General features: G+C 44.5%; 1 protein-coding gene across 1 annotated transcript in view; it reads left to right on the forward strand.

Annotated features, from left to right (window-relative positions):
• Nucleotides 1–17328, forward strand: part of LOC128709912 (adenylate cyclase type 6) — a 40666-nt gene extending 23338 nt beyond the window's left edge. Inside the window, exons 5-17 of the mRNA XM_053804949.1 lie at nt 4180–4363; nt 6995–7460; nt 10575–11006; nt 11125–11284; nt 11350–12168; nt 12233–12564; nt 12636–12720; nt 12789–12905; nt 12968–13048; nt 13140–13297; nt 16233–16473; nt 16651–17002; nt 17069–17328. Of these exons, the coding sequence (XP_053660924.1) occupies nt 4180–4363; nt 6995–7460; nt 10575–11006; nt 11125–11284; nt 11350–12168; nt 12233–12564; nt 12636–12720; nt 12789–12905; nt 12968–13048; nt 13140–13297; nt 16233–16473; nt 16651–17002; nt 17069–17328 (3687 nt within the window). The remainder of the gene's footprint in view (nt 1–4179; nt 4364–6994; nt 7461–10574; nt 11007–11124; nt 11285–11349; nt 12169–12232; nt 12565–12635; nt 12721–12788; nt 12906–12967; nt 13049–13139; nt 13298–16232; nt 16474–16650; nt 17003–17068) is intronic.
• Nucleotides 17329–18889: the final 1561 nt, after the last annotated feature.

The following is an 18889-nucleotide window of genomic DNA, read 5'->3' on the forward strand; positions in this document are numbered from 1 at the left end:
ACACATTATTTAACATTTAAAAATACCGTACTTGGAAGAACTAAATAATTTCCAACCGAAACACTGTGCTTTTTGCCCTCAACTCCTGCCATCACCCGCAACTACTTGGACGGAAATGTGCGCATGCCTTCAAAGTTATGCTTCCCAAACCAATTCCGTTGCCATCATTGCTGACCGATGTCGGGATCACTCAAAATCCCTGTTTCGTTGTAATAAATTATTGACAGAAAGAGGTGGCCCGCTGCTCCATAGGTGCCCGGGCTGTGACCAATTCCCGGAAGGGCGAAATTCCAACTGAAAAATGTGTAAAGTGGCCTGGTGGCGGTAGTAGTGGTGCTGGCGCAATATAGGCAAATCCGTTGACCCAATTTCGAGAAAAGGAGGAAAATTCGTGCGAGATGAAAATGTCGGCAAAAACGCGAGCAACAAGTGCTCAGGGTTGTATCGGAAGGCATTTGAACATACTACAGTTGTGGGCTGTGTTAAAATAGCCCTTTCTAGAAGAGAATCGAATCGGAGCTTTCGAAAAAAAAGCGACATTTTGTATTGTTCCACCCCTCTCGCATGATGTAGCAAAATGGAACCTAGTTTTAGGGTAATGTTCGCACAACGGTTAACTTTATCAGAAGCCATTAGTTAGTCGGATGAAAAGCAAACATCCCTATCCTCCGTTCTATCACATCTCGGGTGCAACACTATCCTGACGATGTATTTTAAAATATTTCATCAAATTGACCGGTCATTCCGACGATCCAGTCCGAGCCGTTGGGCAAATGTCTGGCATGTTTGGATTTTGCTTCATGTGTGTGCTACAGATTTTATCCATATTTAATGCTTCCTCATGGATGGGAATGCCATCCAACAGTACCGGGTTTTGATTGGTTGTACCCTTTCCATTTTATTGCAGTCAACGGCCTACGCCTTTGTGCTGGAAATTTTTGTAAAAATATTACTGTTTTGCCAACCGGTCCCTCCCCCAAAAACCCATTGGTTTAATAATGAAACAAACATCCCCTTTTCATCAACCCTTGATGAAAATGCCATTCCCTTTGTTTCTTGCATGTACTTCGGTATGTATATACGAGCGAACTGACAAACTTATCAACTGTGACCTTTTTTCCTCTCGTTTTGCCAGTTAGTTTTTGCTGTGCCTTTTAACTGTTTACTCCTTCAAAGTACAAAATGTAATCACTCCCTAAACCCTAACCCCCGGAATGTTTGGTTTCATATTACTGCAAACTGTGCCGGCATGCTTTGAGTACACATGCACAAAAGTTGGGCAAGTCATAAAAAGGCTTCAGAAAACTGGACGCTACAAATCACACAGCCACCGTTTGTTTGTCGGTGGCAAAACTGCTCCAGCCCCAACCGAAAGTTTTCCACCGGTTGGGTCAAGTTTCTGCGCGTTTTAATCCGCCCCGGGGGATGGATTAATGGTAAATGCAAGCAAAAGGTGGGTTAGCTAAGAAAGCGCGGAAAGTACTTGCAATGCTGTCCGGTGGACTGGGTAAATTTATCCGCGTTGTTTAAGTATCTTACCAGTGTCGGTGGGGAATGTGTACCTTTCTTACAGCGCTTGACGATGGAAATTTTCGAAGGCAAGTTCAAAGTTCGGTTTGTTACATCTCCGAAAGTCTTTGACGAGCAGCTGTGTTTTTCTTTTCTTTGGGTGCAGCTGCATTAGCTTTTAACAAAACGTACTGACCTCGTCAAGTAAACTGATCTGGTAATACAGTGCGTATCATAACCATACGGCTTTTTGTGTTGTAGGTTTAAAAGATAAAGTTAATGAGGTGTATACAAAATATACTGTAGGAAGGTATCGAGAAATCCAAAATACATTTTCAATGATCATGCATATTTGCATATTACATATTTTTTCACGAGTTCAAATATTCAAGTAACATAACTATATGCCAACTCGTGAAAAATAATTAATATTCGGTAAATATATGGTAACGAGCCCTCAAGTAACATAAATACATTAAAGCACCGTCACAAAGTATTATGAAAATATTGAATTTAAACAATGCAATCTCACTTTTTCGTTATTCCCTGAATATATTTATGATGTTCCTTATAACTTTTTAGAATATTGTTTTTATTAACTCTTCCAATTTATCCTTCAATTTCAAGAAACATGTGGCCCTATAATGATGGTGCGACCTGTTGTAGCAACAATCATTTGCGAAATTGTCGCTTGATTAAATGTATTCTAGTATACTTTAATTGTAAAATTTTAACAATTGTAGCAGCATTCATCTCATCCATTCCTAAAATGTGACCGATTAACAAATTAAAACATGATAGGAAAAGTTTCTAGTCTTGACAACAATCATAATGCGAAGTAAAATCTAACTTCTTCGTCAACCTTCAGAGTGGCATTTATTCCGCTAATAAAGACTTCAAACAAACTCGCTGGTATGTTGCACCTATCTGAAGCGTTAATTGTTTTCCGGCCAGGAATAAAATGGAAGTTGATTTGATTGAGTTACATTATTCCCAGGGTGGCTTCACTAACATACCAAACCCACTCGTTACTTTCACCATTTCGCACCACATCATTCTCACTGGGCGTGGGTTAAGAAATCACTGACAAATTGAAATGTTTATTACCCAACGCGCTGTTCAGGCAGACGCGAGCCGCGATGATACGCGGAAAAAGACAGGCATTTGACATGAGCTTCTTGGGCCGACAAATGAGCTCTGATAACAATAACAATTATCCATTCACCACTCCAACTAGGAAACGCAAGCGTAACCATTACCGAAGGTAGAGCCTCGAAACAGAAGGCTTAATTACGTCAACTAATACGTTGGGATACATTGAGTTGTAATGAAGCAATGGAAAGTAGTGGCACTCGTCATAAGGCCTCTCCTAAATTTGATCAAAGAAAGTCAAAGGACATAGACAACTCGAATAGGTGAAACATTACAAACTGTCTGCTAACAATGCGTGCAACATTTTCTAAGTCACTAAAGGGTGAAGGAGATTTTGGAGCGGTCCTGTCGTGTGCAGACTGGCACCGCTACCAGTAAACCACCGTCCACCCTACGACACTGGAGAATAATTTCAATAGAACAGTAAGACAATAAATTTCTAGTGGGTAATCAATTACCGCTTTCGTCTCAGCGACCATTCACTGTCTCCGGTTCAGTAAGCAGCCGTTCCTAATGACGTCACACTGCTCGAACACCTTTCATAAACATTAAAGAGTTTGAATTGTTGCTGCTCATACCGGACAGGGTTTCCAGCGACGGGAAAGTTTTCCCGGAATTCAACAACTTTCCGCTCTGGAAACAATCAGCTCGTTCAAGATTTCTGAAAATTATTGGCCGGAAATGTTTGTGCATTCCAGTGCCTTTCCCCGGTGGCTGTAATTCGCTTGATGGACGAGTTCAAAATGGAGCTGTTCAATGCAATATTAATTAAACTGTTCAAAAGTAAAATATTGCTCTTTTAGTGTGAACAGGGTTTGAGAATGCTAAGTTCTGCAATTGAATGCCTTAAAATGCTGTGCATCGAACAATTGTGGAAAATATCGCGTTAAACAACAATGTATTTATTATTGAACAAGAAATTTTAAACTCATATTGGTAAGGGGTTGTTTTTTTCTGGTTGTTTATTATACCTCCGTCATTTCCCAAGTGTTTTACTTCCCCAGCAATCACATTTCAATCATAAATTATTCCTCCCAACGGCAATCATTCTCCGCTCGTTGGCTTCCGCTCAGCCAGCCAATCGCCAACCGGGTCCCCCCGGACAACCTGCAATCAGTGTTCAATCACGTCCTTAAGTGATCAAGCAAAGAGCTTGAGTAATAATCAACACAATCACAATCTGTCCCTTGTGTTTCGCACTAGCGTCGTAGCGCTTGCATCCCACGAGGCATCGAACGCTCTTCGTGCATGTTTCGTCCAACGCGTCCAATGGAGGAAGTTTGCAGGCAGTAATCTGTCGTCACCATTAGTCAGGATGGAATCGACACACATTCACTCGCACACACATCTGGGACGAAGCGCTTACACCGTTGAGCTGCAACCAATATCTTGGGGACGGTCTGGGCTGGCATACCCGTACTGCCCTAATGGCGACAACTAATGCTTCCTCGTGTTCCTTCAGCTAAATAACGGTGTGCTTTCTCCTTTACTCTCTTCTGTTCTGGTTCTACTCCTTAGGTGGAAATGCTGTACCAGCGGTACTTTCTTCGCATGAATCAAAGCAATGCGGTTCACATCGTGTGGCTTCTGTTAGGATTAATATTTATCTTAGCGCTAATACATCTAGTGTTTACGTTCATCCTGCAACAGTCGCTGGAAAGCTGCTACGAATCGCCGCTGGACGGTGTACACGTCGGCCAAGGTAAGGATAACGATAACGCTGTGATCGGGGGTTTGGTTTGGTGGGCGGAAGATGCCTGCATCGGGAGCGAGACCGCACAATAGAAGCAAGTGGCAATGTGGGAACGGGATTTGTCACACATGGGCGAGTTCTGGGAGTGCTTAGGTTCTAGGTACGAGCGTTTATGTACTCCCCACCCAGTGAAGCTGGCTACTGCCCAACGGTGTGGTTGCAGTAAAACCTTTCCGTCCAGTGCATGGTTTGATGGAGCGTTTTGATCCGATTGGAAAGCTTTTTTCTCGTTCCTGAAACGCAGACCGTACAGGCGTAGCGTCATTCATAACGCTAAGTACAGTGAGTGGACACACGTGTATGACGTGCAGCAGCACAGCTCAGCGGTACAGTGGGTGAGCTTCGCACAGCATGACACATTAATGGGAAGATTAACTGAGTGCAAAACCATACGGACGGACATTATGGTGCTGACGTGATTTGGGCAGGAACATTTTCTCTTCATTTCTCGCTCCAGCATTAGTTGCGATAAAACCAAAAAAAAATAATCACCATCATCACAATTAGCAAAATGTGTAAAATAGCTGAAAGTCATTCGATTCACTAAGCCAACAGCAGGGAGGAATTGGCTATGGTTGAAAGTATGTTTCGAATTAGTTTCATACGCTCGGTAAACTGACAGTGATGTGATTATGAACGGTGATCGATATTTGTGTTCAACTACTCGAACTAAAGCTTTGTCATGAAAAATTGGTAGCTCATTCAATTTCCAAAGAATTTTTCATCGTTGATTATGAATTTTCCCCATCTGTTTTGGCAAATTACGGATTCGATTGCAAAAAACGAGGGATCTTGGAACACTATCCATTTAGTGATCCATTTTTTCATTCCTCCTTGATTGGAGATCAGCGTATTGCGGTCGTTTTTCATAAATGCTTGGCTCAAACGCGTCAGTTGTTCGCAAGAGACTAAATAGCGCCCAATGTCGCTTGGCTTCAGTTCGAACGGTACCCAATGTCCTTCGGATCATTCCCATAGCATTTAAACGTTGGCAAATGGTTGGCTGGCTGAGATACCCCAAACGCCTTTGCAAGTTCGTTTTGTGTTTGTGAAGGATCGTCATTGAGCGTTGCCTCGAGTTCTCTATCTTCTTATTTCAAGGGCCGTCCGGAGTGTTCTTGGTCCTCCAATGAAAAAAATCCCTCTTTAGAACAAGCCACTTCTGATAAGTGTTTTCTGATAGAGAATGATCGCCATAAACTTGGCCATATAAGATGACTTTCGATAGCCGATTTGTTCATGCAAAAGTGATGAAGCAAAGCTCCTCGCAAAAACGCTTTAATCGGTACAATATTAGAAACTCATGAAAGCTACTTTGTTTACACTTCAGCAAAATGACAGCTAGGGGAGAAGAAAACTCGAACATGACATTTAAAATTTGCAGTGTTGCCAGATTCAACCACAGTAAAATTGAATAAGTAACGACGCTTGTACTAAAACCGCATGAGCTTAATAATAGATATATACTCGTTTGTGCCTATTACTGACGCGGCTGACTGTGCTATTGTCCAGAACTGATTGTTTAACTTTTAGTCTTTGTGCCCCCATGACGTCATGGGTGTTAACGTTCAAAAATGTTCTGTTCTGTGATAACATTTGCCCGAGAAAGGTCACCTATTCTATTTGACTATCAGCTAGTAGACAACTTAGCTCCGCGAACAGACGTGAACATTCGTGATTTAAATGCACTGTTAGACTGTAGGTTGACTGTTGAAGAACAGTAGAAGATCACCATGTCCAAAGCGTTCCGTCTTTTAGGATATTTTTCCGGATTGGTAAAGATTTTAAGGACTCTCACAGTCTTAATCCTCCATGTGCTATGATTAGGTCAGTTGTAGAACTCGTCAGCATAATTAAGACACCAATGCAACAATATAGTACAGAAATGCTTGAATAAATCCCAAGATAAATTTACACGTGTATTCTTGTATCTTGGAGTCTCGTGATGCAACAAATCCCGCTTACCGTGTTAGGTTTTTTTTCGGTCGAGAAGCTCTTGAACATACATGAATGACGGCACAGTGCTTGTTCTTACACAACCTGATCGTAGGAATACGCACCGACCATGATAGAACAAACACACTTTCCAGCTCCTAGACAAAAAGTTAAGGACACAACCATCATTTACCACGAAGTGCAGATAAAAGAGATTTGGCTCAAACTATTTATTTTACTATTCAGTGATTGATGATGTAAGCGATAGCGTTGATATTCGAATTACGCATTTTGTTGTTTTCCTCGTATGGAAATAGCATTTATCGGGTTCATGTGAAACGCTCGACGTCGACGCTATGAATAATATTATGGTTCCAACGTTTGGAAAGCATAAATCATTTCCAATTTTCTGCTCCCTTTTATATGCAAAACATTCACCGCAACAACGTTTCAGAATCCGAATCGTATCGGTTTTGCAGTAGCTAGATATCAAATAATGCCCTGCATTAACTTCCGTTTAGCTAATCTTCCCCGAACCGCTCAAACGGAGCACTGAACCGAACCGCCCACCGTGACGTGCCTAGTCTGCCGTCCAGCCTTCTTCCTTCAATCGATTTATTCCCATTTCTTCCACCATCTCCACAGACCCCATCAACGGTACGACGTTGGCGGCGATTGCATTCGGTAACGGTAGCGCTAGCTACGAAGATCCACTCGAAAGAAACAGATCCGAAGAGGTGGTTCCACCGGATCGGAGCTACGAAGGACAAAGCGTAACGAACCAACCGAACGGATGGGCAGGCAACGAAGCAACGGTCGAAGCGAAGCGTGGCTACCATGGCAACCCGGAAAAGGACGACCCGGGCGGTGTCGATGATGAAGGTTTCATGGAAGTGGCTGACGAGTGGACAGCTGCTGGTCAAGACACGAGTCAACCCGGGCAGGATGGGAGAACTGGTGGTGGTGGTGGTGTGCGAAGGACAAAACGGCGATGGGCTGAATCGGAGACGCTCGTCGTGGTACCTGTTGCTGGTGGGGACTGGTACCAATCGTACCGCAGTGGGCGAAAAACAAGGGACAAACGTTGGACCCGAGGACATGCAAATCGTAGGTGAGTAAGTCAGTGCGATGGAAAAAAAACGGTCGATAAGTGCTTCAGCTGGGATAAATATCTGTACATAAATCAAATAATTTAGCATAAAGAAGCTCTCGAAACAGGCCGACCTTTACGAAATGTGGGGTGACAGCAGGGGAGTTGTACGTTTTCTTTCAAAAGCTTCACATTCGCAGCTTATTAATACAACACCCCCCCAAATAGACACAACAAATAATAATAAATGGCGCTTTCATCGGAGTTTGCCCTTTTTCCCTAAGCTCCCTAACAAAGGATGACGATTCTATTACGATTTTAATACATAAATAATCGATGTACATCCACTTTCATTCACTCAATGGGATGAAGCTTACCATTCAATTGCCCTAAACTGATGTGCAAATTGAATTTCTGTCCGTACGAATCAGTGACAGTGCGGTGCGGCACCAGCCTTATGCCGCTTTCGACGAAGCATGAATTGACTTATGGTGCGATGCGTTGAATCGTGCCGCCATAAGCGGGTGGATCCACTTTGCAGTCGGCAGGCACGTTTAGAAAAGAACCGTCATTGCTTTTACAGCGAGATAAATGGAAATGCTCACGTTTGCTACCGGCGGCAACCATTTCATTTGTCTTCGCTTTCGGAAAGGGTGATTTTGGGAAAAGGTTCGTCCGAAATCCTTGGTAGGAATTGCTTCTGATTGGCTTTAATGTGAAAATACGATTGTGCCGATGGATTTTAAGCACCAGCGGAAAGATAAATAAAAGCACGCAGCTTTTCCTCATTTTGTTTGCCTCTCTTGGTTTGTTTTGTGCAATTGGGAACAAGAGCTTCAGTGGCGGATCCGATTTCCTCTTTAAAGCCTGCCTGCCGTGAGTACATGGCGGGGGAGCGGTTTGCGGGAAGCCCATCATTCTCCCATTAACAATTGAATGAAGACGAAAAACCCCAAATTCGCAAGCTGGTCGTCACGGGATCTTTTCTTTTCATCAGCACCCGGAACCGTATGCAGTGACCGTGCCGCGTTCGGTAGTTCCCTTTGGCCAGATAATCGGTGCTTTGTTTGACCGTTTGTTTGTCGCTAAAGCCAGCTCAGTTTGTAAAAACGGACTGGCCTTAAGCTATGAATGGTGCGCAAGGAAGGATAAAATGGTAGAATTTGTCGGTCAAAACAACACGAAAGCCGGATTAATCTGGCAAGGTTTGGAAGGCAAGGCTTTGCGAGTGAAGTGAAAAGCAACGGGTAGCTTTTATGCTGAAAAAAAACTAAGCAAGCCATGAAAGGAAAGCTTTTACAATTATTATGACGCGTATTTAGTTACAACATTTAAATGTTTGTAAATAATTTGGTGGTAATCTTCACGTCATAAATATTAAATTCTTTTTTTAAGCCCATTAATTGTCATTAATTAAATGAATATGTTGTATTATTTATTTTTTATTATTTATTATTCAATGCCGTAGGATTCGGCTTACAATTTGTGGCTTTTCTTCAAAGAAATGTAATGAATGGCCATGAATGAGCTTTGGTATCGATCCAGTCGTTTGTAACATAAGCCTCCGATTTACAAAATTACTTCGTATCAAGAACTGCCCCTGGAGATTCCTTCATTCAGCATTGTTCGTAGCAAAAGTTCTTTGTAGTATGAGATTTTCAGATAGGAATGCCCAATTTGGCAACCCGAGCTAACCAGCATTCCGTGACAGAAAATGCTACAAACAGTACTATGCATTATAAATCTACTAATTATAAACACGATATGACAGTAATTGGACTCTGGGTACCTCCATTCGAAAAAGTTTAAAGTTTCAGCAGCTGAATGATAAAACTTCGCTTCCGGTAGGCTGCTCCGCAAATAAAATTAAAGCAAGGCGCCCCTTTACTGGCGTTAAATTAAAAAAAAAAATAACGTAAATTTTCAACCCTGGCCAAGAAAACTGACGGTTTGACAATAAATACCGATTACCGACCTGGGTGAAAGGCCGGTCGGACGGGATTAGCTCTCCGGGCCACATTTAAGGCCGTACCGTAACCAACCAGCAGCTGTTTCTACTGGGTTCGTCTTAATTAGCGCGGTTTTCGTTGCTTCGCACGGCAACTGAAAACCGAAAAACCCCCGAAATAGCTTTGCTCGCGCTAAGATCGTACCACAATAGGTACCGCTCACCCGCAACCCAGAGCTTCCGCGGAACGAGGGGTCAAAGTGTACAAAATTATGACCAAAATTGTCGTAATTAATCATGATAAACGGCGCGCCTTCGCTAGGCGACACTGTTCCGTTGTGTTACCGCAAACGAAGCACAACATGTTGCTTCCGTTTTCGTGCGAATGAAGTGTGCTTAAGTGGTGCCGTGTTCGTGATGTCGCACGCCAACGGATAATGTGCTTCATCTCGGTACGGGACGGCACGACATACACGGCCATACTGCTCCGGCTGACGCTTCATCATTCCGATGAAGACCTAATTGATCGCAAGATGGGATTCTTTTTATATGCTTTTTTTGCACCTGGTTGGGGTAGCGGGGAGTGGAGCAGGAGAGACGAGTTAAAGGATGTACACCGGTCAGAAGTAATAATCGTTAAAAGCGGTGAACATCTTTCTCATATTTCGTGCATTTTATTTCGCTTTATTGTCGTGCAACCCCTTGTCGTGGTGATAACACGGCCACTCTAATCTACTCGGGCTACCTTCTTCATGGTCAGCATCAGCATCGAACCTTTTCCAAGCCGGAGTTCATCCATTATTACACGACAGTTCTAGCTGTGCGCTGGAGCACTAGTACACGGGACATAATAATCGTACCGGTCGTTTTGTTCTTGTCCGACGCCGTTATGGGACCTCGGGAAGCATGATTATACACATTTTTGCGAACCGTACGCTTCAACAATCTATCCCAATGGCCATCATAAGATGTGAATGACATAATTGAGAGGACTTTTATACAAAAAAAACCGTATGCGTCCCTTGAAAATGGACCACCAAAACCTCTATGCTGCGCGATAGACAGCACATCAACGACCACTCACTCTAATTCTATTCATCGGCTCTGTACGGTTCTGCTCGGATCATGCAGTACACATTACAGTTTTTTTTTCCTTCCGTCCATTCCATTCTTCCTTCTGGCGCTAGAAATAATGTGGAGTCCACCAGGCACGACAATGGTTACGTCGCGGAAAGTGCAGCTGACAGCACGGTGCACGATAAGCACAACGAGCCGGACGACGGAGACAAACGGCGGAAGTATGCCAGTACCGAGACGAGCCGCGAGCCGGACACCGGAAGCGAAGCGTACCCGACGGCCCCGGTCCTGCCGGCCAACGTCAGCAGCGATTACTCGGAGGATGGCGAAATTCCGCTGTGCAATCGCGACTACTTCACGCTGCTGAAGGACAACATGACCCAGATCATCGTGCTCGGCGTGTGTGCGACCGTGTACGCGCTGCTGCTGATGTGTCTCTACAAGCAGCGCATCAACGAGATCTACCTGTTCCAGGTGTCGTACGTCATTATGGTGACGCTGCTCGTGCTGGACGTGTGCTTCAGCTTCACCACCTCGGCCAAGTGAGTATGGGTTGGTGGAGCGTCGATGCTGTTCCCAAAGACAGACGTGAAACCGACGAACAAAGTGCTGAAGACGGCTGGTCAAAAATTTATATAAAATCTCTCTTGTCTCTCTCAGAAAGTTCACCTCGTCCGGTGGATGTACGGTGATTGCCATCTACATCATTTACACGATGCTGCCTATACGACTTCGTGAGGCCGTTGTTGGGGGCAGCCTACTGTCCATTTCGCACATCGTGCTCATGTTCTACATGAACGAGTCCGACGACATGGATGTGGTAGGTAAAGAGTGTTCCGCTTATTCGGCAAGATCCGTTCATGCGTTCCTTCTCGCTTCCCACAGCTGTACTGCGATCTGATCACACTGGCCTGTACGAACGCGACCGGCATACTGCTGCACTGGCCGAAGGAAAAGTCCCAGCGGAAGGCGTTCATGGAAACGCGCCAGTGCGTCGAGGCACGGCTAAAGATCCAGCGCGAAAACCAGAAGCAGGAACAGCTGCTGCTGTCCGTTCTGCCCCGACACGTCGCAATGGAGATGAAGAACGATATCGCCGGACAGCCGCGGGAGGCACAGTTCCACAAAATCTACATCCAGCGCCACGAGAACGTTAGCATACTGTTTGCGGACATCTGCGGTTTCACCAGCCTGAGCGACCAGTGTACGGCCGAAGAGTTGGTACGGCTGCTGAACGAACTGTTTGCACGGTTCGACCGGCTGGCGCAGGAGCACCACTGTCTGCGCATCAAGCTACTCGGCGATTGCTATTACTGCGTGTCGGGATTGCCCGAGGCCCGGCCAGACCACGCACTGTGCGCGGTGGAGATGGGTCTGGACATGATCGATGCGATCGCACTGGTGCGCGAAGTTATGGCGGTAAACGTGAACATGCGCGTCGGTATCCATACCGGGCGCGTACACTGCGGAGTGCTGGGATTGCGCAAGTGGCAGTTTGACGTGTGGTCCAACGATGTAACGCTCGCGAACTACATGGAGAGTGGCGGTGTTCCAGGCCGGGTGCACATCACCAAGGAAACGCTCCGCTGCCTGGGTGATCATTACGATGTCGAGGAGGGCCGCGGAGCGGATCGGAACAGCTATCTCAAGGACCATCAGATCCAAACGTATCTGATCGTGCCGAAGGATGCATCGTACCGGCCGGTAGGTGTTGTCACCCTCTTCCTGGGAGCTAACCACAGCAGCTAAACCCCATTCCCTTTCACAGCACACCATGTCGAAGCAGTCGTCGTCCGTTAATGGCAACATCTCCAAGGAGTTGCGCATGATGGGGCACTGGTCGAAGATGGGCTTCAATGACAAAACCGAACCGAAAAGCACCGAGGAGGAGGTGAACGAGTATCTGATCAAAGCGATCGACGCCCGCAGCATCGATCGGTTGCGGCTCGATCACTGCAAGCGGTTCCATCTGACGTTCATCAAGGATGACATCGAGCGAAAGTATTGCCTCGAGCCGGACCCGATGCTGAACGTTTACTTCTACTGCAGCATCATCATCTTTCTGGGCATCATGTCGATACAGGTGCTGGTGTTTTCGATGTAAGTAACGATCGGCAGGCTTTGTTTCGGGACGCCAGCGCTCATAAACATACGACCATTCCCATTCGCAGGGATCACTACAGCTACTGGGTGTATGGGATATTATCGCTTACCCTGCTAGTGTCCTGCGTTCCGGTGTTCACGCGGGAAGATATGGTAACATCGCAGCACAGCAAACCGTTTTTAAGCTAGCATTAACATTACGTCCCATCCTCCAATTGCAGAAAGTGTCCACATTCTTTCGTGGATTGTCACAAAAAATTCACGGCCACCGTGAAATAGCTCAAGTGATATCGCTCTGCGTCGTCATTACTGTGATATGTTTATCTTACTACAAACTGGTAAGTGGAGGAAGGAGGGGGGCGAGTTCTTTCTCTGTCACATCTTTCTTTTACCATTGCAGACTTTAATTTTCTATCTTTCACTTTACGACGAGTACCCGCTCGTTCGGCCTAGTAATTGTAAGGAGTCGAAAATTATCAATGTAAGTGTTGTGTTCGTTCATCCACTGCCGAGTGGCTTGTAATTCTCATGCACTGAATTCACTGTTTTTTTTTTAAATAATTCTTTTACAGATTCTGCTATTGCTTACCTTGCTTGCCTTACTCACCTGTGCGGTGCATCAGTTTATTAAAATTCTATTCAAAATCTTGCTGCTTATTGTCATACTCGTGCTGTACGTTACGTCCGTCATCGTGCTGGCACTCATCTTCGACCGTCACTGCGAACCATGGTAAGTTCGGATTCGGAACGAATGATTTTCCTCTGAAGAAAGAAACTTCACCCTCTATGTGTGTGTGCGTGAACCGGCAGTACGGTAATGTATCGATGTGGGTTTACCGCAAATCGAATTTGTAATTTCGCAACCGTTCGGGGAAGCGGAAATTGAATGTGTGCAGTTGAATGCGTATGGAATAACGTGCCGTTTGGGCGCATTATTAATTTAAAGCGCATAACGTACGTGTGCCAAAGTGGTTCTGTGCATGGCACAGAGTCATAACGCTCAAGGTCGCCAATAGGGTTGCTTTCTGTTGAAATGTAATGAGGATATTCGTCACAATATCACGATTTCCTATGAAATATATCAATCAACGTTCTAGTATGGAAAATCTCGTTCGGGTTATTGACGATACAAAAGCGTTTTAAGCAGTACAAGTTTTATAAGTTTTCGACGAACCGTGCTGTTGATTAAACGCTATATAATGGCACATTTCTATGAATCGTTCCATTTGTTCATTACACTTTTGTCAAACGGATTAATTGAAGATATTTTAATTTCAATCAATTCAATTGATTTGAGCCGAATGGATTTAATTTTCCAAACGCTCTTTTGTGTGTGTGTATTAGGTATAGAAAATGATACTAAAAGGTTATGTTAAGTATTATTCTACATCTCAATATGAGGCAACATTACTGATGTTAAATCTTCTAACAGTTACTTAATGTAAATGAATCTCTTATCGAGAATGTTACGGATTGCAGTTGCTTCAGTACATTTTCTTCGCAATATACTCCAATTAAAAACCACGACTAATGAGAACTGGAACAGATGTAAACGAAAGTATCCTTCCTGCATAACTTAAACACCAAAGACAGCTCGATCGATCAGCAAGGATTAAAATTAAATCATAATTACAAATAAAACTCCTTCCACGTCCGCCCAAGGTGCGTCGGATTATCTCTACTTTTGCTGCTGCTTAACTTCATTCCCAATCATTCCAAAGTCCCTTCCCACTCGACTCGATCGGGTCGGTGTTAGCATTTCGATAAACTTTGCCCTATACTGCCCCTGCAGCATCCGTCGGGCAACGGGATCGGAGAATCGGAGAAGAATGTTTTTTTTTTGTTGTTGCGCCCACAGATTCCGATTTTTCCCACCGCACCGCCCGTTCCACTGCATAACTGGAACCTTCGAGGGGGAAGCTTTGCCGGTGCGGCGAGGATTAAAAACTTGCCCGATCAACTTAATAATGTGGATATAACAGCCATTGCTTCCACGCCGGTGACCATCAATTCTACCATCGGCATTAGTCGCCAAATCGAGCAATCGGTGGAGCGGGAACGGGAAGGCCGGGCCGAACGGGGTGTCAGGGAGTAAATGAGGAAAATGACTTTAAAAAATTCACCTTTCAGCTTGTTAATCACCCTTGGTGAAAAAGTTTGTTCCGGCAACTCGGCAAGCACTCCCGTATCAATATTGCCGGTATCGGAAGTGATTCATTAATTTTGTCTGTTCCTCGGAGAGATTAAGTCGGGCTTTTATTTTTGCTTTATTTTCGTCCTTTCTTTTGTATGTATAGAGAGTTTTCATGTTTGTTCTCTGCTGTGTGGGTGCGTGTGTGTTCTTCATTCAGCGGCTCGATCTGTTCCGGCAGTGCGGAATGGAGTTGAAATCTTTAATTCCCTTTTCGAGTCATTATGCTGTTGACTTTTGTCGGATCGAACTTAATTCTCAACGTCAATTTGAAGGATTTTTCTTGGAGTTTTTTTTAACTTGAGCTTGTTTTTAACAAGATTTTTTTTTATATATTCTTGCCATACCGCTTTTAAAGTGATTTGTTTTCAATCAGTCACAACCTCAAATAACATTGTTGTATTACATTAAACTTCATGTTGTGAGGTGAGCGTCCCCATTTGACAAAGGGCAATCTATTAGAACAATTTACGTTCTTTGTAAGATTTCTCACTAACTCCGTGTATTACTGAACGTTCCATTCATTTAACCAGCCATGTCCCCTCCTATCACCAATCGTGCGAGGATTATTGCGAATAGTAGAAAATACGCTCATCAGTTACTAATTACACCGCGACCGTTTGACCGCAACCATAACAAAACCACAAACAAGCCGGAAAGCTAATTTACTTGCTAACCGAACGCAGCCTGCAGGTTTGGCGTATCGGCGAAGCATATTCCATGCGGTGCACGTACGCGAACGCGATATCAGACGGATTGAACTCGCACGATTGAAACGTCGAAACATAAAGGGACTGAGTGGATGCAACAATAGAGTGATCGTAATACGCCCATTAGTAGGATTACGGCTCAATTAACCACGTCGCTTGTCCACGTCGCTTGTCCACGTCGCTTGTCCACGTTGCCTTGGTGTACGCCGAGCAGATCTGTTCGAAACGAACTCATCACGTCGTAACTATTCAATTTACAATATTTCGAATTAGTTGTTCAAATGTTTTAAAATGTTTCTATCAACTGTAACATACATTAAATAATTGCGGCAATGTCCATTCATACTTAAGTTTTTGTTAGAATATAGTTTTCCATTCGTGTGTATTTTTCGGATAGCATTTCTAATTTTCAATTTGTTTTAGAACAAGATATAAATCAATTTGTATTCGACACATTTTACTAATTTGATTCATGTTTGTTTGCATACATCAATGCTAATACATATCCCGATGCCGTTCAAAACAGTACACCTTCTCGAAAGCTTTTGCTATTCCCCAATAGATGGCGCTTGCAAGCGCACAGAGATTTTTTTAGCATTCCTTTGACGGTTTTGAAATTAATCACTTTTTGCGTGTTATTTCCGTATTTTAAACCTACTTGCGATTGGTTTGGATGTCATTTACGATAGAGACCGATGTTTGCTCTCTCTCTATCATAAAAATTGGTTAATTGCTTGTTCCTTTCCCTCACATTCGTTGGGCAGGTTTCTTACGACGGAAAGATTTCTGATCGATGTAGCGTTCCTGGTGGTGTTCGTGATCGGTCAGATCATGCACAGCCAGCAGACGGAGATAACGCGCCGGCTCGACTTCATCTGGAAGCTGCAGGCGACGGAAGAAAAGGAAGACATGGAACATCTGCAGGCCTACAACCGCAAACTGCTGGCCAACATCCTACCGGTCCATGTGGCAGATCATTTTCTTATGCGTGAGAAAAACATCGAGGTAAGAGGGCAATGAAGGAAAGAGAATTGTACTTTGAACGGATGTTCTTCTGTTGTCGCTAATGTCTGAAGTATATCGAACAGTGAGAACAAATTGCATACTTCCAGGCGATATGTGGCCAAGGCATGGTTTAAACATTGCGCAATCCATTTTTTACCATTAAACTTTGTATTTTAGGAAATCTACCACGAACAATGCGACACGGTATGCGTAATGTTCGCCTCTATACCAAACTTTTCCGAGTTCTACATCGAGCTGGAAGGAAACAACGAAGGTGTCGAGTGTTTGCGGCTGCTCAACGAAATTATAGTCGACTTTGACGAGCTGCTCGGGCTGGAACGATTCCGCTACGTGGAGAAGATCAAAACGACCGGCTCGACGTATATGGCGGCATCCGGGCTGACCGCAAACAGCTGCGACAAGAACGATTTCCAGCATGTCATCGCCATGATGGACTATGCGCTCGAGCTGTTCCAGAAGATAACGGACGTCAACGAACATTCCTTCAACAACTTCCGGATGCGTATCGGTACGTAACGAGCATGCATCGAATAACTAAGGCCAAGCAATATCTCACTGTTCCACCCTCCAACAGGTATCAACATTGGACCGGTGGTGGCGGGTGTTATTGGCACCCGGAAGCCACAGTACGACATCTGGGGCAATGCGGTGAACGTCGCATCGCGGATGGATTCGACCGGGCTGATGGACCACATACAGGTGACGGAAGATGTCTATCAGATAGTGAAGGATAAGGGCTACAACCTAACCTGCCGCGGAACGGTCAATGTAAAGGGCAAGGGCACTATGATCACCTATCTGATGCCGGGTTTGGCGAAAGAGCAAAGCAACTAGAGCCGGGACAATTCTGGCATCGCCACAGTACCAAAGCAAAACAAAACACCCCACGAAGAGTCTATTTTAAACCGTGTTAAGGTGGCATTATTCTATCCCTCCCCCCCACGAGGACCGTGGCACAATGTGGAACCATTTGAACAGAACATATCAACACTATTCTGTTGGCAGACAGATGAAAGCACTCGTTTGTTTGTAGGTATTGTTAGTGAGTGTTTCCTAGCTCCTGGTTATGGATATAATTTTGGTGCGATGCGTGCCCATCCGCTATTACTTGACGAACGACAAGCAGCGAGTTCTTTGCCGTACAATCACGAAACGAGTTCGAAGCTCCTTTCCAAAACCGGATATATCAAAGATAATGTTTGCGTGATAAAACCAGGCAAAGTGACACGATCGAATCGTTGTTAGCAGTATTATAAGCTCGAACACTACTTAACGAGTGCATCAATAACTGTAAGCTTTAAGCGCCCGCGGTCAATCCTAACCAACAGCCGCACCACACAGACAACACGAATTCATCCGGGGAAAAGCTTTAGTTCCATTCCATTCAGCTCAGCTGGCGTAGTTGGAAAGTAGCGTAGTTTGGTGTGTAAGTAGGCGACCCCACCTCGCGGATGAATGGGCATCGAATGTGTAGCAAAATGTTCTGTGGGCAAAACCATCTTAGCAGTAGTCAATTAAGCCGACCATGGCCGAACCGAGCGGCCATTTGTAACTCTCGTGCAGGAAACTGAACCAAAAAAAAGGAATGCGCTAGACGCGCGGTGGGAAAGACCGGTTTGAGACCGGACACGGATGGGCATGAACCAGATGGATATATTTTTCGAACACATGTTTTGACGCCAGTCTCGAGACGATGCTGAACCGGAAGTTTAGTTGCAAATCCGTACAACGCGGCTGGGGCTCCGTGGCTCTGAACACAAAACAAAACAAAAACCGGACAAAGACCAAAACTTGAACCGATCTCTCGAATTTTACTTTTCTTCAAGATAATAATAATGTACGTAAGTGTGTGTGTGTGTGTGTCGGTGTATTTGTATGTATGCGTGTACTTTGTCCGAATCTGGCGGTGCATGGATGTCACTCGACCAAGGATGGACAAACACACTAAATTGCCACCTACTACAGCAGCTGCTGCTATATCATAAAGGAACCCGCTTTATACCGCCTAAATGTATGCAAAGTGACGATGCTAGGGTGTCGCCGAACGGTCGAGCCAATGGGCCACACAATTTAAGCGGAGGGAAAGGGGGGCGATGCACTAATCGACATACTCACCGAGGCAGCAACGGCATAGTGAGATCATTATCAATATAACAAAACAAACAAACAAAAAACCCAAAATATATCGCTAGTATCGGGAGGGGGACACACGGCGCATGTTGTTGCAGTTGCAGCGGTGGAGTAAAGGACAAACTATACAAAAAAAGGGTGAAAACACGGCTAGAATTGTACTAATATTTAGCAGGTGAAACCAAAGATGGCAGCAATGATGTTAAAAATATCTGAATGGAATTTAATTCGACGCTACAGAGGGCCAAGGCAAAAGCACACGCAC

Source organism: Anopheles marshallii, chromosome 2 (assembly GCF_943734725.1).
Source record: "Anopheles marshallii chromosome 2, idAnoMarsDA_429_01, whole genome shotgun sequence".
In the NCBI taxonomy this organism is placed as follows: domain Eukaryota; kingdom Metazoa; phylum Arthropoda; class Insecta; order Diptera; family Culicidae; genus Anopheles; species Anopheles marshallii.